We start from the raw sequence: 27,085 nt of genomic DNA, 5'->3' as shown, positions 1-27,085 counted from the left end.
TGTTCAAGGATTTTATTGTTTTTAATTCTTTTCTTATGTTACTGTTTTATGAAAGTGAGATAAAAAAGTAGCCATTCAGAGTGTGTGTAATTTTTGTTTGCATTAGTTGTGTAAAGGGATGTAAATCTCATATAAACAGAATGAAGCTGTTGATTTCCTTGCTATCAGTGTTCCTTTATTTTGCAGACAGGGGCATTATTGTTGTCACAGAAGTTACATACAGGGGGTGTTTTAAAGCTGAAATGTAATACATACACACCTCGCAGATACCTCGGCATAGCAGAGCAGGTGAAGTGCATGTGTTTTTTTTTTGTGATTTAGGAAAACAAATGGGTCATGTTAGAATGTTGTACAAAAAATGCACTTGTTTTGATTTTTTAACATTTCTCTGTTATATAACCTGTGGAATATTTGTTTCATTTCCCTACAGTACTTGCGTGCATCTGTTTACTTATCAAACTTTACTTATTAAATTAGGACTTTAATTACATTTTCATTCCCTTTTTGTGCTTCTCAAATTTTTTTTAGGTCTGGGAGCACTTAGAGTTGTCCTTGTCCATCCATCTGTCCATCCATCTATCCATCCATCTATCAGAATTTGAGTCATTCATATCTCAAAAAGTATTTTACCCAGAGTCATCAAACCTCACTTGATTGTTAATTAGCACATGAAGTTGTGCACCAGGATTTTTTAATTTGGATTTCACACAGCCAGACTAGAGTTATGGCCTTTGACTTAGTCAAAAATATGCGTAAAAGGGCCTAAGTTTGTGTCGCATGTATTTCATAAAGTATTTGACCCAGTATTATGAAACATTATAGGAATACTATTCAGCATGTGAAGATGTGCACATGGGGTTTTATTAGAGATAACACTTTGCCAGAGCCAAGTTATGACCTTTGACTTAGCCAAAAATATGCATAAAAAGGCATAAAAGTTGTGTCGCATATATCTCAAAAATTATTTGACCTAGGGTAATGAAACATCATAGGAATATTATTCAGCATGAGAAGTTATGCACCTGGAATTTTGTTCTGGATTTCTATCAGTCAAATCAGAGATATGGCCCTTGTTTGTCAAAAATAGGCTTAAATGGAATACAAGTTGTGCACCTAGTGTTCTGTTTGGGATTTCACTCAGCCAGACTTGAGTTATGGTCTTTGACTTAGTGAAAAATGCACAAGTGCTTAAAGGTTACTGTTGCATATATCTTAAACATACCGTAGATACCCATGTATAATGCACAGTTTTTTGATCCCTGGCACCACCCCCAAATCGTGGGTGCGCATAATACACAGGTATAGACAATTTTCCAACTTCAAAACAAGTTTGTTACCGATGTTCACCATTTTGGTAAAGGGAAACAACTCCCCGCGCTTACTGTCATCACTAAAATCTAAGATTGCCGTTACGTTCCGTAAAAGATCGAATTGTTTATTTTTCTTTCAAACAAAATTAATTTCATATAAATTTAAAAGTATTTCGACGAAAGAAATGTTAATAAATCACAAAAATTATGATACTAATTAAAGATCGAGAATAGTCTTTAACCGAGATCAAATTTGAACAACATAATTGACACGAGGTGGCACGTTAATTGCCGGTAATTACTGGCTATTTGATCATGACAAAAAGACTATGACACCTTTTGTTATTGGTTTGAATTGAAAAGCTCATGTCATTTTGAAAGATACCATTCTGAAATATTGAATCAGCTGCTGTTTATTTATTCAAAATAGATAATTAAGAAGGTAAAACAACAAATAAAACAATATTTTACTGGTTTTATTTTTGAGAAAACAAAAATCGATAGTACCGCGAGACCGATGCTGCTCTCTGCCGGAGAAATAAAATTTAGTACCGGTGTCGATGTAAACTCTACTTTCGTTTTCCATCCACCTCAAAATTGACCAAAAATGTTTTTTTTCCCAGGATTTTGGGCCAAAATCTGAGGGTGCGCATTATACACGGGTGCGCATTATACATGGGTATCTATGGTATTTCTCCTAGAGTCATGAAACCATGTCAAAATATTATCCAGCATGTGAATTTGTGCACCTGAGTGTTTTTATTTCACTTTGCAAGACCAGAGTTATGGCCCTTGACTTAATAAAAAAATATAAGTTTGTGCCCTATGTATCTGAAAATGTACTTGACCTGGAGTCATAAAATACAGTGGATTGTTATGTAGCATTTGAAGTCGTGCACCAGTCGTGGTGTTCTCTTTTGGATTTCACTCAGCTATGCCAGAGTCACTATGTGAAAAATACACAAAGTTCTTTAAAGTTTGTGTTGCAAACATCTTAAAAAATAATTCACATATAGTCATGAAACCATGTACTGTAACAGGAGTCTTGGGGCACCTGTGTCCTGTTGACACACATCTAGTTCATACAGTAATTTGCAGGATATATCTGTGCTATGTTTTCAGCACGAAGAGCTGCTGATATTGTATACTAGAGCGCTGGTTACCATTGATGGTTTTAGTCTGTACCAGGCCCTGAAAGCATGCAGGAACCAGGTGGCCAGAGGTACATGCTAACTTATTTATGACAATCATCTTTTTCAAGGCAGACATAAAGTCTGTGTAACACCCTGTTTAATTAATTTACAAATTGAATACTTTCTTTTCACTGAATTATAAAATAAAAATATTTGACATACAGAAGCAGGTAAATAGTAAAGCCAGCAATGTAATAGTTTTGTAATGCCAACAAGTTTTGTAATGCCAACAAGTTTTTTAATGCCAGCAATATCATTATTTTGTAATGCCAGCAATAAAATAGATTTGTACAGCCAGCAATATATTACTTTTGTAAAATCAAAAATGTTATAGTTTTATAAAACTAGCGATGTAATAATTTTGTAAAGAAAGAAGTGTCAATGTTTAATTCTGTATTGGAAAGTGTATGTTCTATTTTTCCATTATGATGTAGCGACAGCGAGTGGTGAAGCCAGTTTGCAGCCTCCTCCACTTGCTTACAAGAAATGGGCACCACAAGACATGGACTCTATTGTAGATTGTCATACAACTGGTAATACTCAGATTATTAACCTTTAGTGTGCTAAATTTCCAATATTGACTGGTACATCATTCAATTTGGGCAATACCATTTGTTTTTTGAAGGAGTGTTCACTGAAAATTTACTGACTGAATAGCTAACAGTGCAGACCATGATCTTGGTCTGCATTGGGCTCAAAGACAGAATCACTTGCGCAGCAGGCTAAAGGTTAATGATGGCTTTTCTAATGTTTGTTAAAACATGTATAGTTGTTGGATTTGTTATGTTAAGCAATATTACCTTATTAAGGTATTAGAGCACTAATAGTAATGTTTACAAAATGGCCTTTGATTGGTATATTCTGAAAGGTCACCATGTTTTGCACTATTTTGCAATTTTTAAACAACTTTTACCGTGCCGTTTTTTATAAATTTTGTATAACTTATGGTATCTCCTCAAGCTTAAGTACAGACAAATTTTAAAGTGATAGCCACTATCCAAAATGTTTGCAGAGAACTCATTTTACCATTAATTTTAATAAAAGAAACATCAAACTATTGGTAAACAATTATAAAACACAAAATAAAATTGTCAATATCATTTTTTCTATGGTGCCTCAAGTAAACGGATTTAATGAGACAGAGTTCATACTTCAACATTGAAAAAACAAGGTCGAATGCCGTGTTTCTGTTTTGAATTTTGCTTACTCCATTTAAAAATAACCTTAGGGCAGACGTAAAATCTACCTAAATTTCTTCCACAATATATAATCTAAGAGTGAAAGCAAAATAGAGAACTTTTACCGTGTGTAACTCAGTATTTTTAAAGATGTGTAACTCTACCCCTTCTGTTCAAGTAGTAAATACACTTTGAACACCAAGAAATCGCTTATAAGATCCATCTTTTTCCATTTTTGTACAAGGAAACAATAATAAGTCTTGAAAGAAGTAAAAACTTACTAGAAAAAAAGGAAAATAAGGGGAAAAAAATTTGGTCCCAGTAGGGCTTGAACCTACGCCCCCCTAAGAATTGCTGTCAAAGTAGGTTTATGGTAGGAATTGAATACTCTTAAAAAGGAGGTTTTCTATTAGTGATCTAATGCCTTAATGCTGCAGGATAGACTGTTTTCTGCTGGTAAAAGTTGGAAATTAACATAATGTTTTACTATTGAAATTTAAGATGTACAAAAAGAGTTTTTAGTTTAGTAACATGATAATTTACTTTTGCAGAGAAAATACTGTTGAGAAAAAGTGAAGTCTTTAAGAAAATGTTCATGTTGTGAAACTTCAACAATTGGGATCAAAGGATTTCATTTATGATGTTTAAATGTTTACGCGGAAAGAAAATAATTATCGATTAATTGGGCTTTGCCTGTAATTTGTTGTAATTTCTTAACCGAAAAATAGAAATTAAAAGAAAGTTAGTTCAAGAATTCTTAAAATTGTCATTTTTGGTACTTTGTTTGCAGTATTTTTGTGTTAACTATAAAATATTACTTTTGTAATTTGCAGGCGTTCATAGCCCTAACCCTTTCGATCAGATGGTGCTAGCATCATTAACATCCCATACCAGTACTATACGTCCTTCACCCCCAGCAGCATCTGTGTACCTCATGTCAGGCATGGGACCCTATTTAGGATTCTTTTATGCAATAGAGGTAAACTTTATAAAACTGACATAGCAGCTGTTTCAGTGATGTACATGTATTAAGTTTAAGTACATGTAGATCAGTTGGTTTGAAAGATAACATGATAAAGAGGGTGTAGGAGTGAAATACATTTTATGGATGTCGTTCTATATTTTATAAATGTTGTTCATCAAATGGAATGAGGCTTGTTCCCATCAAATTGATTAGTGCATACTTTGGTATATTTTTATATTCGAAAAAAAAAAAATATGTGCAGAGCAAATGTTATTTTTGAAGAGATATTTCATATGTAAAGGGAAAACATAAATTTTGAAAATGTCTTCCAAGTAGAAAATCATGTTTCTGAAACATGAAGCAAACTTACAATGATGTTTTATTTCAAAGAGTATCGTAGTAAATCATGCGAAATGATTTTACTACTGACAGTTGTATCTGATTACAGGGCAGCACCCAGCCAATTTTGTCTGAAGTAGCATTTGCTGTTGCTAGTAAACTGAAATCAGCTATAATGTCTGCAGCCAGGTAAGCTGTTTTCCACCTGTGGTATTAATGGCAAGTAAATTCAGTTTGTCAGTTTCATCAGAGGCTTCAGTGGTTCAGGCCATCTACTCTAAATCACTTGCTCCTCACCTCTTGGATAGAGTCGTGCTCAGACTGTCATGTGAGGAAGCCCTTCATCTGGCTTGTGTAAGGTCAGTGATTCTACTAAGGTGCCAATAATGAAATCATATTTGAAAGGAGGATACAGTGTTGTCCTGAACCATTAAACTTGGAAAGACATAATTACATGATAAAAAGTATGTGTAAAAAAAATAGAAAAAAATCTCAGTTGTTTAAAGCATACATGAAACACAATAAATTTGGCCATATTGTTATGCAAAAAGAAATAGGAAACTAACTGTAATTTGTAACTTTTTTTTACAGTGGTTGGTTAAGTTTTGGTTCAAAGAATAGGCCAGAGGTCAGTGCTGAGAAACCTACAAAGATTGAACCTGCTACACCTCTAAATCTGAGGTAATTTCCATTAGTTTATTTCTTGCTCTTAATTAATACACCCAATTTATTAATTATCGTAAACAGATACTTACAAGTTATCGCAATATTTCACATACTGATGTTTTTGCACAATTTTTTCTTTGTTAAATACAAGAAATCCTGAAAGGTTTAATGGAACTTTTAAACTTGATAAACAACAATACATGTTTTGCATTAGATTTTTTTTGTAATGATTAACCCTTCTGAGAGGGTTATATTGGAGACTTTAATTGTATGCATTTTCTGCTGCTGATTTTGTAGGTTTGGATTACCAGATATGAGACGTGAGGGACTGTCTGTAAGTTTATCACCAAACAACACATATGCAGCAACCACAGACAGCTTTGGTCGAATTATGTTGATAGATACTGACAGAGGGATAGCCCTTAGGATGTGGAAAGGTAAACTTAACTTTTTAAGAAGTTTTTATAATATGTGTGTGATTTTTTTTGCAAAAAACAAGAGCTGATATTTTGCGTTTTAACTTATTTGCAGATCTGAGGACAACATATTTGATAAAACAAAAAAATGGATTATAATCATTTCTACATTAATTTGCTACAGCTGTCAGAACATGTACATATATGCATTTCCAATTGTATAGCCAACAGAGCTTTAAAATTTTCAGAAACTGATTCTGATTGATACAGCTGTGTTGGCAGAAAATCTTTTTAGGTTGTCAATCATGAGGTTAAATACTTTGCAATGCAAGTGTGACAATTGGATAAACATGGCAATTTTGAAATATTATTGTGCTCCAGTTTCTGATTCATTTGAAATTAGTGGCTTTCTTTACAACAAGATAACACTAGTTTGAATGAAAAATATTTAGAACAGAACAGAATTTTATTAAAGATTATTTATAAGATTGTGTCAGTGTGGTTTATCACTAAAATGTTAAAGGTGATCTCAGAGCAAACAAAGTAAATATGCAGCTGAAACTTGTTATCTCGAATTCCAAGGGATCAAGTGTTTTACTTGCAGGTAACTGAAATGTGACGTAAAATAATATTTTGTGCACATGTTTTCGGGATGTGATTTGAAAATGTCTTTAAGATAGCCCAAATTTTGATATAAATGAGTTTGGGATATCGAGTTTGAACAGTAAATGAATAGTGAGGGCTATATTGTTTCTGTATATTACAGGATACAGAGATGCCTAGATTAGCTGGGTGGAAGTTAGAGAGTGAGGGCTATATTGTTTCTATATTACAGGATACAGAGATGCCTAGATTGGCTAGGTGGAGGTTAGAGAGTGAGGGTTCTATTGTTTCTGTATACTAGTATTACAGGATACAGAGATGCCTAGATTGGCTGGGTGGAGGTTAGAGAGTGAGGGCTATATTGTTTCTGTATATTACAGGATACAGAGATGCCTAGATTGGCTAGGTGGAGGTTAGAGAGTGAGGGCTCTATTGTTTCTGTATATTACAGGAAACAGAGATGCCTAGATTGGCTGGGTGGAGGTTAGAGAGTGAGGGCTATATTGTTTCTGTATATAACAGGATACAGAGATGCCTAGATTGTCTAGGTGGAGGTTAGAGAGTGAGGGCTCTATTGTTTCTGTATATTACAGGACACAGAGATGCCTAGATTGGCTGGGTGGAGGTTAGAGAGTGAGGGCTATATTGTTTCTGTATATTACAGGATACAGAGATGCCTAGATTGGCTGGGTGGAGGTTAGAGAGTGAGGGCTCTATTGTTTCTGTATATTACAGGAAACAGAGATGCCTAGATTGGCTGGGTGGAGGTTAGAGAGTGAGGGCTATATTGTTTCTGTATATTACAGGATACAGAGATGCCTAGATTGGCTGGGTGGAGGTTAGAGAGTGAGGGCTCTATTGTTTCTGTATATTACAGGATACAGAGATGCCTAGATTGGCTGGGTGGAGGTTAGAGAGTGAGGGCTCTATTGTTTCTGTATATTACAGGATACAGAGATGCCTAGATTGGCTAGGTGGAGGTTAGAGAGTGAGGGCTCTATTGTTTCTGTATATTACAGGAAACAGAGATGCCTAGATTGGCTAGGTGGAGGTTAGAGAGTGAGGGCTCTATTGTTTCTGTATATTACAGGAAACAGAGATGCCTAGATTGTCTAGGTGGAGGTTAGAGAGTGAGGGCTCTATTGTTTCTGTATATTACAGGAAACAGAGATGCCTAGATTGTCTAGGTGGAGGTTAGAGAGTGCGGGCTCTATTGTTTCTGTATATTACAGGACACAGAGATGCCTAGATTGGCTGGGTGGAGGTTAGAGAGAGAGGGCTATATTGTTTCTGTATATTACAGGATACAGAGATGCCTAGATTGGCTAGGTGGAGGTTAGAGAGTGCGGGCTCTATTGTTTCTGTATATTACAGGAAACAGAGATGCCTAGATTGGCTGGGAGGAGGTTAGAGAGTGAGGGCTATATTGTTTCTGTATATTACAGGATACAGAGATGCCTAGATTGGCTAGGTGGAGATTAGAGAGTGAGGGCTATATTGTTTCTGTATATTATAGGATACAGAGATGCCCAGATTGGCTGGGTGGAGGTTAGAGAGGATGAGGGTACAGGTCATAACAAGCAGGGCAGATCAGCTCAGTTTCTCGTTATATATGCAGCCAGAAGAGGCATTCTAGAGGTATTCTTATTCTATTTTCAAAATTGATGAAAGAATTTCATTCAATATTAATCTTTACTTCAGCTGATATTTAGTGGACTTAAGTTTACTTAAGGGAAGTTAGCTTTAATTATGAGTCCCCTACTGATGGATCACCGGAGTGGACTATAGGAAAACCCTCTGTCCATCCGTCTTTCCGTCCACAAATCTGGATCCTGTGATAACTCAAAAGTATTCAAGCTGGGTTTCATAAAACTTTGTATGTGAATAGAGGGCAATATGTAGATTATGTACATACATGACTTGTGCTTGTAGGTCAAAGGTCAAGGCCACTACTGAAGATCAAGTAATAATTGTTTCTGCTCCATAACTTTTATATGCATCGATGGATTATCTTAGTGTTACACACAAAAGTTCCTCATGATGAGAAAATATGTCAACACATGATTTATGCTTGCGGGTTAAAGGTCACGATCACTGTTCAAGGTCAAGTAAAAATTTGTTTCTGCTCCATTGCTTTTAATTGCATTCAAGGATTTCTTTAGTATTACACAGAAATGTTTCCCCATGGTTAGACTGTGACGTGAACTTGACCCATGGTTGTCAATCAAAAGTCAAGGTCATTATTGAAGGTCAACTAAAATTGTTTTTCCACCGGTAGGGGACTTCTGTATTGCTTCTGCAATACTCGGTCACTTGTTATACATGATAAGGCAGTTAAGTTTGCTGAATTCTAATCCCTCATCCCTCACTGCTGTGGATTTTGCTTGTTGCGCGGGTTCATCCAGTTGGAATAGGGAAGGTGGGTGGCCCTACCAGATGCACATCTATGCCAGAAGCAATGTCCAGAGAGGTACCTGGCATCTGTTTTCACCATGAAAAGCTGGAAAGTCTCCATGTGCCCTATATTTGTGTCAGTATGACATTTAACCTACAAAAAATGTTTATCTTCTGACAGGTGTGGGTAGCAGGAAATGGGCCAAGAATTGCAGCGTTCAATGTGAGTAAACATTGTAAGTTGGTACATCTGACATATGGAATACTGGGTCTAAACAATGTGACCTGCCGTGGGGTGAGGATAAAAGCCTTCCAGGTGGGGCTGATGGATGCTGAAGGAGTACTGAAAGCTGTACAAGTACCATTCCATCTTGCACTCAGGTATGAACATGTCTTTCTATGATCAGGAACTAACTTGTAAGTCATTTTCTATAATTGTCAGTCCCCTACAAGGGGATGGGCCGGTGACTGTAGGTTTGCTTTGCTTGTGTCCATCTGTCAGTCCATGCAATTTGCAGGTATAGAAAATATGCAGGTTCTTTTATTTGGCTTCATTGATTAGATTAAAAAAATGGGAAATACAGGGAATATGCAGGCAATCTTTTTTTGCTACATGTAGAATTGTGAGTAACAATAAAAAGTTTTGTGTCATTACATTCAGTACACAGGAGAAAATGTGTGCAATTTGCATTTTAAAAAAGCTGAATGGTTATTAAATTTCAGAATTATATAATCATATAAGTGATGTGTTTGTGGAACTTCTATTTTGTTCTCTTTTGATATATACTGCAGCTTAACTCGCAAGGAATAATTGATTTATGATTTGTCTCTTTACAGTTTATTTTTGTTTGGAAACTAGCTAACCTGTGTGTGTTTCTACTTACACAGCAAAATCATCACATTTTATAGGAAATAATTTAGGTAAAACAAAGTCACTTTTATCTTTGTTTATATTTCAGTGATAAGAATAACAAGAGAGTAAGAGACATGCATTTACTGAAGAAACTAAAACAGGTGCTAAAGGAAAATACAGAGGAATCAGGTTTTGTATTATAAGATGTTTTTGTTATTACTTGAAGATTTAGAATTTCTCATATAAATTTAAAGGATTTTGTAGCTGAAGAATTTTCACCATTATGTAATACAGCAAATCAAACCAATGATCTTTATTAATTTACTCTCAGCGATATATGACCATTTTGTGTCGAATCGCCGTAAAACCCAACTCACTCTCAGTTATTAATTTACATTGAACAATTGTGGAAAAACAAGTTTTCCCAGTGTGTTATTACTGCAAATGTGAAAAAAAACTGCTCTTGTTAGTTTCTTTACACTAAAAAATCTCTTTGTGAAGAACACTAATGTTATAAATGAGATTCAGTATTGATATTCAGCTTACTTGAATAGAGATCGTAGTATCACACCGATCACAGGAATGTTTGTTGAATCTTAGGGCGAGGCGTAAGTCTGTTAGTATTTGATAGAAGACATTGTGTCTGAAATCATTCTTCCTTTACCACTGATTCATGTGGGGAAGTAGGAAGCTACTTGTGGAGAACAGATAAGTACTGGTACTGAATCCAGGAATACTAGTTCGATGAAGTGCCCTCCATCTGAAACTGATGAAAAATGATGCTAAACCCAAAAGCAATCAACAAACTGGCTTTTCCAGGCAGCGGACTTGAGAGTGGTTCCAATAAGCTTGAAGCTTTCATCACAATCGAGCTAAACAAATTAGTATAGACTAAACTAAACAAACTTAGTTTTGATATTCCCATCCGCTCTTCTTTTGTAGTTCTCTGTGTACTTTCAGTATAAACTGCACTTTCTGACATTTTCAGCCCTTCTGAAAATAGATTTGATTTTCTTTCTTATTATTTTTATATGCTTGTTTTGGAAAAATGTGATGTATTATTTGATTGATGTGCATCTGTCTGTCTGCTTGTCTTATTTCGTGTCCAAAGCATAGATTTATCTAAAAATCCATTCAAGATATTGACTTTAAACTGCATGTAGATTGATGGCGATGAGACGATATGCATAGCGCATGAACTTGGTCAGAGGTTAAGGTCAGAGACTGAGCTCAAAGGTCAAATCTTCCATCATTTTTTGTTTCTGGAGAAAACCTTAAAAACTATTCAAGGTATTGACTTTAAACTTGTAATACAGATGGTAATGTGTAGAGTGCAAAATCCACATTACTCATTACTCTCCTCTACACCCCCCCCCCACCCCACACACCTCAGTTTCCATTTTTAATCTTATTTGTGCATATTATACTGACCGCAAGATGCTCTGGGTTAACTTGTAATTAGGTGCAGTAAAATTCACTATGAATACTTTTTTCATGAGTGATATTATTTCTCATTATGTGTTGAATGGATTAGTCAAATAAATTTTAAGCTAATGATTTAATTTTAACTTGGATATATGACTTTGCCCTCATTATGATGCTGGTACTCCTTTGATCTAATACTTTTTGCCCCTTTTTTGCCAAGCTCTTGTTCTATTGATAAATGGGTGACCATTGTTTGTTTTCAGAATCGTTAGATACTCAAGTCAGAGATCTACTCCTTAATATCAAGATATCAAGTATTGCTCAACAAGTAAGTTCATGATTAGAATACCACAGTTATTTGGTGTAACAAAATTTCTTAATCAGTTAAATTTATACCAAAATTGTTGTAACTAAGCTTGAAATCCATTATTATGTCTCCCACCACACAGTGGTGTGGGAGACATATTGATTTACTCCTGTCTGTGTGTCTGTCTGTCTGTCTGTCTGTCTGTGTGTGTGTCTGTCACAAAGCTTGTCCACACTCTTAAGTCGAACATTTCTCACCTGATCTTCACCAAACTTGAACAAAATGTGTCTGACCATAAGACCTTGGCCAAGTTCGATAACTAGCCAAATCGGCCCAGGCACTTCGGAATTATGGCCCTTGAATTACCAAAAAATCGTCTTCGTGCACCCAAAACGTACCCTAAACTACTTTTACTAGTAGTATAGGGTACGTTTTGGGTGCAAGAAAGTGCATGCGAAAGTAGTATAGGGTACGTTTTGAGTCCAAGAAAGCGCATGTGCATGAGCTCTTAGTAAACAGTATATAAAGACTGACTTACTATTTAGATGATTAAGCAGTTGTGGGAGACATGCGCTTTTGTCAAAAGCATCTCTAGTGTTACTGTTAAGATTGCATCTAGAGTAAGGGATCAGTAATGTTGTCTGGTATGGATTTCAAAAAAGTTACATGCTCTTCCCAGTTTAACTCTCAGTGTGTAACATATTTGTCTTTAATGTTTTCATGCAATTTGTATTTCATTAACAAGTTAAACTTGTGGTTGTTGATGATATTACAGGGTGTAGACAGAGTGTTATCAACAAGATATCTGAGTGCAAAGTTTATGATAGGAATACTGAAGGCATGTGTCCAGAGACTGCTTGTCATGGGTAAGGCTGATTTATAACCTCTCACTTTTCAAAGATATTTAGGGCATAAATGTATTGCAAGCTTGATCCACAGTTGTAGATATAGTTATCACATGGTTGTTAACATTAGGCAGGTTTAGCAGATTGTAAAACAAATATATTTGGCAAGAACTTAGAACTGACTGATCATCATCACTATGACATCACCAAGATTTTATAATTAGTGTAATACAATCGTGCTAGTGTTGTAACAACACTCAGATGTTTTTGAGACATTGTATGACATTACTTTAATGGCATTCAATAAAATTTAAATTTTAATGAACATATATTTTGCAGGTGAAGAACACCTAGATATTGAGCGTCGTTTATTTATGCAGTACTGCCACCTACAGGAACATCTGATAGAGTCATACATAGAGATAGAGCAGCTTCAGTGTAATACCCCACCCATTCATTTAGATTCTCAGGTTAGATATTAGCTCTTCTTGTTCTAAATTTTTTATTTGCAAACAAGTTTGTTGAAATGCCCATTTGATGTTTAAAATTTTAAAGTTTATATAAACTGGTGATAAAAGAACTTCTGCATAAAGGAAGTTTTCATTCAGATTATTTATGTGGAAAGCAGTTTGAAATGAAAAATATATGGAAGTCTTCATTTGTCATGAAAACTCGGGAAAATTTAAAATTTATTGAGCTCAGGTATATATATTTTTTATTATTCATTCTGTGCAAGGGTTGAAAATTTTACCAGCCATTTAGCGAGTTATTTTTATGGCTTATATCATTGAAAAGAAAGTGAACAACATCATTTATATTTTTAAAGTCTCTGTCCCTGTTACTCGGATTGAGTGAAAGCGAGGTAGAGCACATAGTCAGTGAGGTAGAGCACAGCCAGAGGATTGTGCATGCAGATCAGCCACCAGGGAGGGTCAGGTTTGAATGTGACACTGTATCACATGTATCCGGATTCCTCGGCTGCTTCACATGCTCGCCACATGTAGCAGAGACAGAGGGCACACAGCAAGGAGGCGGTACTATAACTCTAGTCAGAGACTTGCCAGAAGAGAAAAAACTTCAGATGGGTAAGGAAATGAGAGATTTAATAGATTTAGTGCGTTAAGCATTAGCTGTCTTTTGAAAAACTTTGTATTGTTTTACGGAGTTAGAGAGTTTGCTTGAATACATACTGGTAAGAGAAGGGATGAAGAATTAAAGGCTGAATGTCATGAACTCTACATATAATTTTTTTTTAATCTGAATACATGATTATCGTTGGTAAACCGCAGTAGATGAGCTAACATTACAACAAACTTGATACAGTATTAGTCCTTTTGGACAGTTGTATTCTTATAGAACAACTGGATGGAAATCGATGCTCCATTTTTAGCTCACCTGTCACATAGTGACAAGGTGAGCTTTTCTGATCACCCTTCGTCCGTCGTCAGTCTGTCCGTCCGTGCGTGCGTCAACAATTTCTTGTCTGCACGATAGTGGTTTCATTATTGATTTTATTTTAACCAAACTTGCACACAACTTGTATCACCATTAGATCTTGGTTCCTTTCTTGAACTGGCCAGATCCCATTATGGGTTCCAGAGTTATGGCCCCTGAAAGGGCCAAAAATAGCTATTTTGACCTTGTCTGCACAATAGCAGCTTCATTTATGATTTGATTTTAACCAAACTTGCACAAAACTTGTGTCACCATAAGATCTTGGTTCCTTTTTTGAATTAGCCAGATCCCATTATGGGTTTCAGAGTTATGGCCCCTGAAAGGGCCAGAATTAGCTATTTTGACCTTGTCTGCACAATAGCAGCTTCATTTATGATTTTATTTTATCCAAACTTGCACACAACTTGTATCACCATAAGATGTTGGTTCCTTTTTTGAACTGGCGAGATCCCATAATGGGTTCCAGAGTTATGGCCCCTGAAAGGGCCAAAATTAGCTATTTCGACCTTGTCTGTACAATAGCAGCTTCATTTATGATTTGATTTTAACCAAACCTGCACACAACTTGTATCACCACAAGATCTTGCTTCCTTTCTTGAACTGGCCAGATTCCATCTTGGGTTCAAGAGTTATGGCCCCTTAAAGGTCCAAAATCGGCTATTTTGGCTTTTGCAGCCATATAGAGACTTCATTTATGGTTTTATTTGATACAAACTTCCAAAATATCTTCAACAACAATAAATCTTGGATTCCATGACAAATCAGATCCAGTTGTAGGTTCCAGAGTTATTTTATATCTGATTACCTCCCCTGATTGTAATCAAAATGGATTTATATCAGTAAGTTCTTATAGTACTTATTTGAAATTTCATTATTGTTATTAGTTGGACAATCAGGGTAGATAACTATGGACTGCTTTTATGTCAAATTACCTCCCTTTATTTCAAATTAAAATGGGTATATCTCCATAACTAATGAAGATACTGATCTGAAATTTCATTTATGCCAACATATTTATTTGGCAGATCCTTCTTTTGTTCACTTACAATATTTTTTTTAATTACTTCCCTTTTACGTTACTATAAATAGCTTATTTTTAGTAACTTTTTTATTATTGGCCATAGGGAAAAACCGAGACCACTTTTCTGTAGTACAACATGGATGGTACCTCCAATTTTTAGGTGTTTTTTGACATATCTATACCTTGTAAGAATTTTTTTCTTCTTTTTGGTTAAATTTCTTCCCTTTGTTGTTCCTGTCCTTTGGATTTAGATATTTTTTTTGAGGACCTTCTTGTCTCAAGTGCAGTGATAACCAGTGAGCGATATAGGGCCATCATGGCCCTCTTGTTACATAATGCAGTTTGAATATTCCTACACTATGGCATGTAATGATACACATATTTACCTTAGTTAATGTATTTCAGGTGCATTTTTGTATGAATGTTGTTTCAAATATCAAAGTTCTCCTGGAGATCTGGGTGCTGTGTTGAGAAAAAGCAACATTCCTATGGAGCAGTTAGCTGTAAGTACATAATCCTCTGTATTCTACCATTTCTGTATTGAGTCCTGTGTTTTTAGAAAATTATCACACACCTTCACTTGTAGAATCAGAATAAATTCGTTTATGATTAGAATCTCTTCATAAATTGTAATGTGATACAGTCTGTGACAAAAAAAATCATTTACCTTGATATATAGGACATAAATTAAACACACAAGAATCTTAATAAAATTTTGTGATCAAATTTAAAATTGATTTGATTGTTGAGAATAGTTTGGACTACAAATTTTAGGGTGTGAATATTTAAATATCTGGATCTGTACATTCTAACTCTGGTATAAGCCCATCAGAAGATACTGACTTGGAAAAGACATTTTGACTTTAATAGTCTTAATTGAATGAATATCTCAGACCAAGTGATCACCATACGCAGTACGTTAAAAAGTGGCATAGCCAGGAGTGAAAATATAAGCTGGTTTACAAGTTAAAGATAATTTGTTCGTACATGTAAAAAATATTTTTATAGTTTTATAGTTTTAATCAAATTTTATATTTTTTATAGTACCAGAAATAACTAGATAACACTCAGATATTTCAATAATTTATTGAAACGTATGTGATAAAAATAAGTTTTAAATAGCTGCATGTTGAAGTCATGTAATCAACTTATCAAGGCTTTCCAGGAAACCTTCTAAAAGAGTTGTTAAACTAATTTTTTTCCTAAATCATTTGACTTTTTCTTTCAGCAACTTCTGGTATGGACATGGATAAATGATTCTACCAGGTCAATAGATGGTATTCCTGGTCTATTCAACTTGCTGAAAATCTTTACAGCCAGTATTGGTAAGATAACCCTTACCCTGCTAAATTTCTATATTGAACTTGTCAATCTTTCGATTTGGACAGTACCATTAACTGTTAAAAGGGATGCTTACCAAAAAGATACTGACTGAATGGCAGACGGTGCAGATCATGATCAGACTGACGGTTGCAAAGGCAGAATCAGTCATGTCCAGCATGATAACGGTTAATGTTTATCATACTGCAATGGGCAATTCTCTGGTTCATTGGACACAAAATCATGTGCATAATGAGCATGTCTGAAAGCTTGGGTGTATGAAAGTTGTCCCCCTTAATGGAATCTTCATACTTCTCATAATTTAAGCCAAATTGTAGCTGTAGTAATAAGATGCATCCTGCTCGAGAAAAGGTATTAAGAAAGAAAAACTAGTCTGATTACATAAAATCAAACTATCCACAAAGCAAAGTTATATAACACTTTCATCTATAAAACAAAAATCAAAAATTGATTAAGACCGAGTAACATTTTGTATGATTATGATTTAAGTATTTCAATATTGTATATAACATAATTTTGCTGTTATATAGATATCATATTTTGTGACCATATAAGGAAATGATGATGCCAAAGTGTCCAAAATGGCTCAGTTAACCTATGGCAATAAGTGTTCTTGTTGCTTGAGGAATGCCTTTATACTGTTTTCTGTCAAATTGCCTTGAGAAATAAGCACAATGGTCAAATTCCAAAGCTTTCGTTTTCATAGCCTTATGCTCTAAATAATATAATGAAACATATTAGATTCATGTATTTTCATACGTTTGTATTTTTCAGATCAAAGTAGGATTGTTGTAGAAAAGACCTCAGAGTCACCCTGGTGGCAAAGTATACGAGACCTCTGTACACACTCCTGTCACTGCCAGTCTGCATTCCTTGCTGCAATTGTCTCTCGATCTGTTGCCATGGAGATGTCTGGCACAATGCCAAAAAGAAGAGGAACACTTGACACCACTGCCAAAGACCCAGATGCTGACACAATAAGTGTAACGTCAGAGACACTGTCCCCTATTGTGGACACAGAACCTGTGCCCCTAGATATAGAACTATGGAGTACTGTTGTTAGACAGTTAGAGGATTTGATATGTATAGACTCCTTACTCCGACTGAAACCAACCAAACTTAGAAGGGTTCCAAGTTCAGATGAACTAACTGTCAGCATATCTACACTCTTAGAAGGAGGAAAAGGTTCGTTTTAAATTCAGATTTTATCACTATTGTTGTTGAATTCATAAAGATTTGTGTAGAGAGTTGCTTCAAAATGTGTTTGTATAAATCATTATTACTGATATGATTATTATATTAATGCTCAGACAAGTTAAGATTTAAGTTCTGTTTCTATCCACAGTTTATAGTAAAGAAGTGAATTTAAATCGGTACTGACAATTTTCCATGAAAAAACAATTACCTTAGCATAAGAGAAAACATAATCATACAGGAATTACTGATTGTCATGGTCCTCTAGATTAACCCTTACCCTGCTAAATTTCTATAATGATCTTGTCCATCTTTCAATTTCGACAGTACCATTAATTGTTAAAAGGGGTGATTACTAAAAAGATATTGACTGAATGGTGAACAGTGCAGGTCATGATCAGACTGCATGGATGTGCAGGCTGATCTTGATCTGCACTGGTCACAAAGGCAGAATAAATCGTGTCCACCATGATAAGGGTTAAGGTTAATTTAAGTATTTTACTATTATAAATATAATGGTATCAAGTTACATGTATCTCCAAAACAGTTTTCTTCTCCTTGATACACTATTGATGTAACTGAGATACTTGTGTCTAGTTAGAATTCATGTATTATACTGCAGGATGTATAACAGAGGTTATAGCTCGCCATGTGTCTAGAGTAGGGTTCCAGCCTGAGGACTTGTATCGACCACGTCAGGATGAGACCTCTATGTCAGAGGAAATACAGGCATCATCATCATCATCATCTAGTCAAGATATAGTCTGGGGTAATAATCATTAAACTTCGTTTTCAAAACAATAACCAAAGTTGAGAAAAATTTAGTATGATTGTAGGGATAATACACGTTTTTTTGTGTATTAATATCTGCAGAAGCCCGCGGGATTGTTTGTGACCGAGACCGAAGGTCGCTATTCTTGCATAAAAATATATTTCACGACGATTTATGTGTTGTTTTCATATGTGATGACTTGACGATTCCGGTACATTTTTTATTTACCATTCCAGTTGTTCTTGGAAACGGTAAACATGTTTTAAATATCCGTATCCAGGGCCCGGAAATAAACAACACTATCAAAAGCACATCCTGGAGGTTTTTAAGCGATTTTTTTTATCTCTCATTATTACAAACATAAAATTACCAATAATTGTTCATATCATTTCACAATTTGGTAGACTCGATCACAATTTCAAGAATAATAACTTTACATTCGAGTTATATTGAGTACGGACACGCAGTTGGAGTACGGATGAGTACGAACGTAGTGTCAAGTTTCCAAGCTGTTTATATAAATTCTTCGAGAAATTAGATAAAAACATACTGACAGATACTTACCAAAATCATAAATATGATACCTAAAAACAAAGAATCACACAGGTAAACATGCGATTCTTTAATATTCACGGTTGTCTACAAAATCTGAATTGACGCAGAGTTCTAAAAGGGGAGTAAACAAGGGAAGAAACGAGTACGAATAATGTTGGGGGCAGCACATTTGGCGTTAGTTACTGATATAGTAAAACATTCTATGGTTTAGATTGCATCTTTAATGCTTCAAGAAGAGGTTTTTATGAAAGGAAAAAGACGCAGATACCAGATGTCAATCTACGCAGAATTACATATACGTCCCTGGGAAAGCATTTCAAAAATAAAAATCGGGTATTAACAGCACGTGAATTGCCTTGTTTGCACACGATTTTTCTCCCGTTAATACATGGGCGGATCCAGTGAAAAAAGTAGTTTTTATGCAAGAATAAATATAGAAGTGAAATTCCTGCAGTTTATTAGATTATGTTTTATGTAGGACCTCTCTGCAGGATGCATACTTGTACAATGAATTCAGTTTGTTCCTCCTCTTCTGTCCTATTGAAAATGGGTAGAGATTATGTCTGGTCTGATTTGTCTGTTGTCATGTGTCACATGATGTGTTTTCCGTATAATTCCTGCTACAGTCTTATTTTGACTTAAGTTAAATTGACATGAACATGAGTAAGGTTTAAAGTCGGTGCATACTTGGACTCAGTGTTGATGTATTTTCATGTCCATTGAGATCATATGGTCAGTTTAGTGTACCTGTGTAATAGAGTTCCACTTAGGTTGATGCTGAGAAGTATGTGGAATGTTGCATACTTGTTGCCTCTCATTGGCAGGCTCAGTCTGACTGGGTGTACTGTGCTTCCATTGGAGCTCCCGATAGAATTTTATTTAAAGAGAATTAATTAATATATGGTTCTTTTTCAAATATAACCTTAATTCAGACATTTCCTATTCAGTATCATTCGGGGGTGGGGTGGGGGGGCATGATGTGCACTTAGATTTGCCGTTGTCTGTACATCTGTCCATCAGAAGGACCATATATCCTTCTGAATTTGTGTCATGCATAGCTCTAAAAGAGGCATCAGACTTTATAGGATTGTTAATCAGCATGTGAAGCTGTGCACTTGGGATTTTGTTAGAGATTTCACTTGGGCAGATCAGAGTTATGGCTCCTGAATTTGTCAAAAATATGCATAAAAAAGCCTAAAAGTTTTTGTGATGTGTATCTCAAAAAGAGTTTGACCAAGGGTCATGAAACATTGTAGGACAATGTTGTTCAGCATCCCCTTTCAGTTTCTTTTATCTTGTGTTTCTTGATGATGTTTTCTATACCCCTCCCCACTGATGAAGCATACCTCCAACCTAAGGTAATATAAAAGTTACTAAGTCTTGCTTCATCAACAAATAAAATAGGACGGTAAAATCACAGGAAGTTGGGGCACCAGGGTTCTATTGGTACACACCTAGTTTTTGCTTAAAATCATACCTGATGTGACTTAGTATTAAATTTCTGACATTATTTCAGACCAGGTGGACATGTTGCGGAAGAGGTTTCCACACAGTATGGAGAATGATGTGTTGTTTAGCAACAGTTGTTGGGAATATACAGTTATATGGAATAAACTACCAGAGGTGAAGGAAATTTAATTTGTACAATTATTATACCACCACCAACCTTTGTTTTTGGTGGATCACTTTATCCAGTTCCATCCATACAGATTAGTTTTCCTTGAATATCTCTGGAACCAGTACAGGCATTTTTTTGAAACTTAAAGTGGCATTATGCGCATCTTACTGCACATAGTGTGTTTTTGGTGAATGTTTTATAAAAACAATTTTCGGTTGCTGTGCATTTAAATGTGTTAAATTAACGAAAATGCAGCGTAAGTATTTGAAGTTGATGCTTTAGAAATAAAGAAATCAGACTAACAAAATAATAGTTCTTTTCTTCAATCTTCTAAGCAGTGATCTCCCTTCCCTATAGGTAGAGATTTCTGAAGTTGAAGGGAAGCAACTCCTGCATGCAGTTCGACTTTTCTTAAAAAGACTGCCCCAGTCAAAATAAGAAAAGTCATATTTGGAAAGTTATTACTTCATACTGGTAACAGGAAAAGTTTGGTATATTGGGTTAAAAGCTATAATTCCCTCCAACCCTTTTTATTCACACATCTATTTCTGCTGGATTTTTACTTGAAAAATGCGCATATTTCCACTTTAAAAGAGGTTTTTAGGATCATAAGACAAAATTGCATACCAGGTATCTTAACTATGACTTGAATTTTGCAAATTTATTTCCAATTTCCCATTTTTTTGAGCATAATATTTCTTACAGGTTTGATAACTTGTGGGACTATTGAGTAATGGCCTTTGAATTATTTAAAAATTCAAAAATTGAGTGTCCACTTAATAACTAGCAGTTCTTATCCAATGGTCACCCAACTTAGTCAGAATGTTTATGGGCATATTAGTTTGGCCAAGTTTCATAACCAGATAGATAGTCTTCGTTGCTCTGGAGTTATGGCCTCTGAATTAGTCAAAATTGAAAAAAATGACAACTAGTCTGCTCAAAAAGTAGAATATTTAAGATATCAAAAGTAATTTGCTTTGATGTCCATATATTTTGTGTTTGTCTTCCTTAACATTTAAGGTGGGAACTTTCATTTCACTGGTGGAAACTAATTGTGACTTTACACAGTGAAAAATGACATTGAATGCGAATAATGAGCAGAAGTACCATAATGCTGATTGCACATTTATAAAATGAACTCCCTTTTTATACTAAAATTGTTCACCTTTTTTTTTTTAGCTCACCTGAGCAATGCTCAGGTGAGTTTTTCTGATCGCTCAATGTCTGGCGTCTGTCTTCTGTCGTCCGGCGTCTGTCAACATTTAGCTTGTGTATGCGATAGAGGCTGTATTTTTCAATTAATCTTCATTAATATTGGTCAGAATGATAACTTTGATGAAATCTAGGCAGAGTTCGAAAATGGGTCATCTCGGGTCAAAAACTAGGTCACTAGGTCAAATCAAAGAAAAACCTTGTGTATGTGATAGAGGCGGTATTTTTCAATTAATCTTCATGAATATTGGTCAGAACGATAACCTTGATGAAATCTAAGCCGAGTTCGAAAATGGGTCATCTCGGGTCAAAAACTAGGTCACTAGGTCAAATCAAAGAAAAACCTTGTGTATGCGATAGAGGCTGTATTTTTCAATTCTTCTTCATGAATATTGGTCAGAATGATAACCTTGATGAAATCTAGGCCGAGTTCGAAAATGGGTCATCTGGGGTCAAAAACTAGGTCACTAGGTCAAATCAAAAAAAAACCTTGTGTATGCGATAGAGGCGGTATTTTTCAATTTATCTTCATGAATTATGGTCAGAATGATTGCCTTGATGAAATCTAGGCCGAGTTCAAAAATGGGTCATCTGGGTTCAAAAACTAGGTCACTAGGTCATATCACGTAAAAACCTTGTGTATGCGATAGAGGCTGTATTTTTCAATTGATCTTCATGAATTTTGGTCAGAATGATTACCTTGATGAAATTTAGACCAAGTTTGAAAATGGGTCATCTGGGGTCAAAAACTAGGTCACTAGGTCAAATCAAAGAAAAACCTTGTGTATGCAATAGAGGCAGTATTTTTCAATTGATCTTCATTAAATTTAGCCAGAATGATTACCTTGATAAAATCTAGTCCGAGTTCGAAAATGGGTCATCTGGGGTCAAAAACTAGGTCACTAGGTCAAATCGAAGAAAAACATTGTGTATGCAATAGAGGATGTATTTTTCAATTGATCTTCATGAAATTTGGTCAGAGTGATTGCGTTGATGAAATCTAGGTCGATTTTGAATATGGGTTATCTGAGGTCAAAAACTAGGTCACTAGGTCAAATTAAAGAAAAATCTTGCGTATGCGATAGAGACTGTTTTTTTCAATTGATTTTTATGAAATTCGGTCAGGTTGATTGCCTTAATGAAATCTAGGTCAAATTTGAATATGGGTCATCTGAGGTCAAAAACTAGGTCACTTGGTCAAATCAAAGAAAAAACTTATGTATGTGATAGAGGCTGTATTTTTCAGTTGATTTTCATGAATTTTGGTCAGAATGATTGCCTTGATAAAATCTAGGTCGAGTTTGAACATGGGTCATCTAGGGTCAAAAACTAGGTCATATCTAAGAAAATGCTTGTTTTATCGCAAGAGACCAGTTTTTTGGTCCAATCTTAATGAAAATTGGTCAGAATATTTATTTCCATGAAATCACTAGGTCAAACATGCTTTACACTGTTACAGAGTGTTTCTTAGGTGAGCGACCTAGGGCCATCTTGGCCCTCTTGTTACATTTTATAAGTAAAATCTAGAATTTTAAATCCAATCCAATGAGGGGAATTCCACATTATTTGATACACTGTGAGTGAGATAGATCAAAATCAAGTGAACTAAAAAGCGCAACAATTATCACTATTTCTTGAATAAAAATAAAATTATCTCCTAGATCGATATAAAAGATCAACATAAAAGGTACAGTGAGAAGTATTCAGAAGGATACAATGAACACTATTTGTTTGCATTGTAACTTTTTCGAACAAGGCTTTTACATTTACGGCCAAAGAATGCAAAATAACAGACTAGATTACAAAATATCACATGATAAATTGTTGATTTTCATTATGGGTGTACTACCTTAAAATAGAAATTTCATGGAAGTTTGGCATATAAGCCAGTTTCTCAGAAAATACTTTATTAAATGTGCTGAAACTCTACAAACACTTGGCATTATGAGATGACCTTTTTTGGCAAATCTTAGAATTCTTGATTACATATTGGCAAAATTATGCCTCTATTGTTCACAAATGTTAATAAAGTTTCACATGTTAGGAAGTGTTTCAGGAACTATTGTAGTGAGTGCTTTCAAACTCTTCATAAGTTTTTATGCCCCCAGCATCTACTGATATGGGAGGCATATAGCGATTGTCTTGTCCGTTCGTTCGTCCGTGCGTCTGCCCGTCCGTACGAGGTTAACCAAATGGGACCGTTTTGTCTAGCATCAATACCCCTTACTAGAATGACTTTATACTAATGCAGATGTAACCTGTGACCATTCCTCATCTTCAGACATCACCTGACCTCAGTTTGACCTTGACCTTGACCTCGTTTGGACTTAGGAGCTGAATCTACCGACAAGGATGCCATGGGGGGCATCAAGCTTTTATTGAACGCAGCTCCTTGTTTACATGATGAAGTGACTATTCTGAGCATGGTTTCATATCTTCCACCTACAGTTTACAAAATCATGCCTCTTTTACAACATAGAAAATTTGGTAAAGCTTTTGTATGTAGGCTAGTATTATGTGGACTGGTTTCAAATAGTGAGTGCTGTCATTAAGACAGCTCTTGTTTATCAGCCTTATCAAGCTTATCTTTATTTACAATTGTTTGATATATAATGTGTATCTGACATTGATATATGATGAAATAGGTGGATCACTGATTATAAAAAGAAAACATTTAAAATTTGATTTGTTAACGTTTTATTAATAATAAGTGTCTTGATGTTTTATTTTTCTGTAATTTATAAGGATGATTTATTCAGAGGCCACTTCAAGAAATACATTGTTTTTGTTTATAATTTTTATAAATTCCCCCCCCCCCCCGCCACACACACACAAAATCACTGTAAAACCAGTAAAGGTAGGTAAAAGGGGGGGGGGGGAATACCTTAACTACAACATATCAAATAATTAAAACCAATTCATCCAACCAGTGTGTCAATGGTTCTAACAAAGTACTAATTGTAGTACTGGATGATAAATAATAGTTTATTAAAATATGTATAAAAAGCTAAATACTTACTAGAGCAAAAATGAAACAGAGCTATCTTTGGTGAAAAAGTCCAGAATTGGACCTTGCAAAAGTATTCCAAAGTGTTCTGTTTTTCATAGTTGCCAAAATAAGACTTGTTTGATAGATTTATGTAAAATGTCTTTTTATCTATTTCAGGAAGTAGACAATTTAAAGTCAGCCCTAGATTTCCTAAGACTGGTACAAAATGCCATGTTGAGACAAGGTAAATTGTCAGACTTTTAACATATATTTGCTTTGATTTTTTACATGTTAGATCAGTTTTCTTGCCTACTGTTAATGGCCTTATTACAACATTTTTAATATTTTCAATATAAATACTGTATATAGCTTATGATGTCAGACTGTTTGATTCTTCGTGCTACCTGCTTTCCCAGTGAACACTTTTTCATCACATCAGATTTAAAGTTTCTAATACACCATTTCACTTTAGTTTTTTATGGAGAAATTTTGTTCTTCAGTGATGGAGAGTTTTATAATCCTATTTTCACAAGGTGTAAGAGTGCTTGCAGTATTTTGTTTGCAGTAATTGTGGAGTTAGCATTTATTTTTGTCCTCTATAAAAATTATATGTTTGAAGTAATTAAATTTTTACTTTAAGGGGTCTGCAGTATGATGTGGCATATGTTTTTGTCTAAAAAGTTTCATGCAGCAGCTCATTTGATGGAAAAGGTAAAGAAATACAATACACATTATTCTTTTTATAGTATGCAAAGATAATTTTTACAGCATTACATGATACTCAGCCTGTATAATACAGGGAATATGCTCCATACTTGTAAATTGTTCTCCCAGCAGTTATCTGAAGATGCTTACATTTCCATGAAACATTACGGAAAGAGTATCTTGTTACCATTTGCGTAATTATGTATCCCCTTATTATTGGGGCAACATATTGTTCATGGTCATGTTGTCTATGACACAGACTTCTTTGCATAAAAAACCTTTACTGATTGACCACCAATGTAGCCTAGTGGTTGAGTGGCCGCTTCCAGTGCAGGGGGTTGTGGGTTTGCTGCCTGGCCAAAGACAAATAGAAAATGGTTCTACTAGCTCCCTCACTTGGCTTTCAGCATTATGAGATAGTTCTAGCACTGGTCAGCCCAGTCTCAGTATTATGTGATTGAATGCGGTACCATTTCATGTGTCTATGGCGTGATTTTCAAATGAGGCAAGACTAAAAAAAAAAAGCTTTTGTTTACATGACTGAAAAATTGTTGAAAAAGATGCTAAACTTGAACACACACATAAACACTTTGCTGATTACAGCCCTTAAAAACTATGTAAACAATTGTTTCTAGTAGTGAGAGACACTACTTTAATTCTGGTAATAAGATAATTAACGAATTTTATGTCATGTAAAATTTTCACAAATTTGTTTTCTTATTATGTGCCCATCTCTGAAAGAGCGGGGCGTATTATGTGAACACCCGTGGCCATGGGTGGGTGGCGGCGGCAGCGGCGGGCAGTCAGTGTCCAAAGCATATCCGCCCTCTAAGTCGAAAGTTTTCATCCGATCTTCACCAAACTTGCTGACAATGTTTGTGGGCATAATATCTTAACCAAGTTTGATAACCAGCCAAATCGCCCCAGGCACCCTTGGATTATGGCCCTTGAATTACTCGAAAAAATGTGAATTTAGCCTTGTCCGCACTATAAGTCGAACAATTTTCATCCGATCTTAACCAAACTTGCTGACAATGTTTGTGGGCATAATATCTCGGCCAAGTACGATAACCACCCAAATCGCCTTAGGCACTCTTGGATTATGCCTCTTGAATTAGGCCAAGTTCGTTGACAGGCATATTTTGTGACAGTCTGGCACTCTTGTTTATCATTTATCATTATGGCAAGGGTGTAAAGTTTATTTTAATTATGAAATTTCAAACTTTTAGGGCTGCATGATGCTTAGCAAAATATACAAAAAGTTGTATTTGAGGTGAGGTCAACAATATAGTAATGCATTTTACTTGCATTCGCAACATAGTCTAGAAACAACCTGTTCACACAGAAAAATATAGCTAGTAATGTTAAAGTCATTCATCTTGTTAGATGTCATAATTTAATTTATTTATTTAGTTTATTTATTACTGGCATTCATCTTGTTTTATTTTTTTTAAAAGTGGAAACACTTTAATTAGTTTACAAAATTTACACCTTGATTTATTGGTGCTTGTAGGTTGGAAAGTTTCCAAAAGACAGATTATGTAGAAAGGTAAGTAGAAATTTAAGTATAAATTCCTTAATATGTGTGCCATTATAGTTTTAATGTGCTCTATCTGAATATGAAGAGATTTAGTGTTTATTTTGTCGGTCAAACTGTCTGGCATTGGTGCATGGTCCATATTTCATTAACTCTGAAGGATTTGCATGAATTTGGATCTCATGTTCACCTT

At 35.1% G+C, this 27,085-nt stretch overlaps 1 protein-coding gene across 1 annotated transcript in view; it reads left to right on the top strand.

Moving 5' to 3' along the window:
- Positions 1 to 27,085, top strand: part of LOC123528637 (rab3 GTPase-activating protein non-catalytic subunit-like) — a 76,251-nt gene that overhangs the window by 6,274 nt on the left and 42,892 nt on the right. The window contains exons 5-26 of the mRNA XM_045308514.2: positions 187 to 288; positions 2,433 to 2,532; positions 2,938 to 3,036; positions 4,515 to 4,660; positions 5,094 to 5,173; positions 5,576 to 5,665; positions 5,948 to 6,087; positions 8,186 to 8,307; positions 9,245 to 9,444; positions 10,023 to 10,105; positions 11,605 to 11,669; positions 12,424 to 12,514; positions 12,833 to 12,963; positions 13,320 to 13,578; positions 15,375 to 15,472; positions 16,198 to 16,294; positions 17,085 to 17,495; positions 18,127 to 18,273; positions 20,348 to 20,454; positions 24,828 to 24,894; positions 25,291 to 25,361; positions 26,869 to 26,904. Coding sequence (XP_045164449.2) covers positions 187 to 288; positions 2,433 to 2,532; positions 2,938 to 3,036; positions 4,515 to 4,660; positions 5,094 to 5,173; positions 5,576 to 5,665; positions 5,948 to 6,087; positions 8,186 to 8,307; positions 9,245 to 9,444; positions 10,023 to 10,105; positions 11,605 to 11,669; positions 12,424 to 12,514; positions 12,833 to 12,963; positions 13,320 to 13,578; positions 15,375 to 15,472; positions 16,198 to 16,294; positions 17,085 to 17,495; positions 18,127 to 18,273; positions 20,348 to 20,454; positions 24,828 to 24,894; positions 25,291 to 25,361; positions 26,869 to 26,904 — 2,742 coding nt within the window. The remainder of the gene's footprint in view (positions 1 to 186; positions 289 to 2,432; positions 2,533 to 2,937; positions 3,037 to 4,514; positions 4,661 to 5,093; positions 5,174 to 5,575; positions 5,666 to 5,947; positions 6,088 to 8,185; positions 8,308 to 9,244; positions 9,445 to 10,022; positions 10,106 to 11,604; positions 11,670 to 12,423; positions 12,515 to 12,832; positions 12,964 to 13,319; positions 13,579 to 15,374; positions 15,473 to 16,197; positions 16,295 to 17,084; positions 17,496 to 18,126; positions 18,274 to 20,347; positions 20,455 to 24,827; positions 24,895 to 25,290; positions 25,362 to 26,868; positions 26,905 to 27,085) is intronic.

Source organism: Mercenaria mercenaria, chromosome 1 (genome assembly GCF_021730395.1).
Source record: "Mercenaria mercenaria strain notata chromosome 1, MADL_Memer_1, whole genome shotgun sequence".
Taxonomy (NCBI): Eukaryota; Metazoa; Mollusca; class Bivalvia; order Venerida; family Veneridae; genus Mercenaria; species Mercenaria mercenaria.
This window is presented reverse-complemented; position numbering and strand designations above follow the sequence as displayed.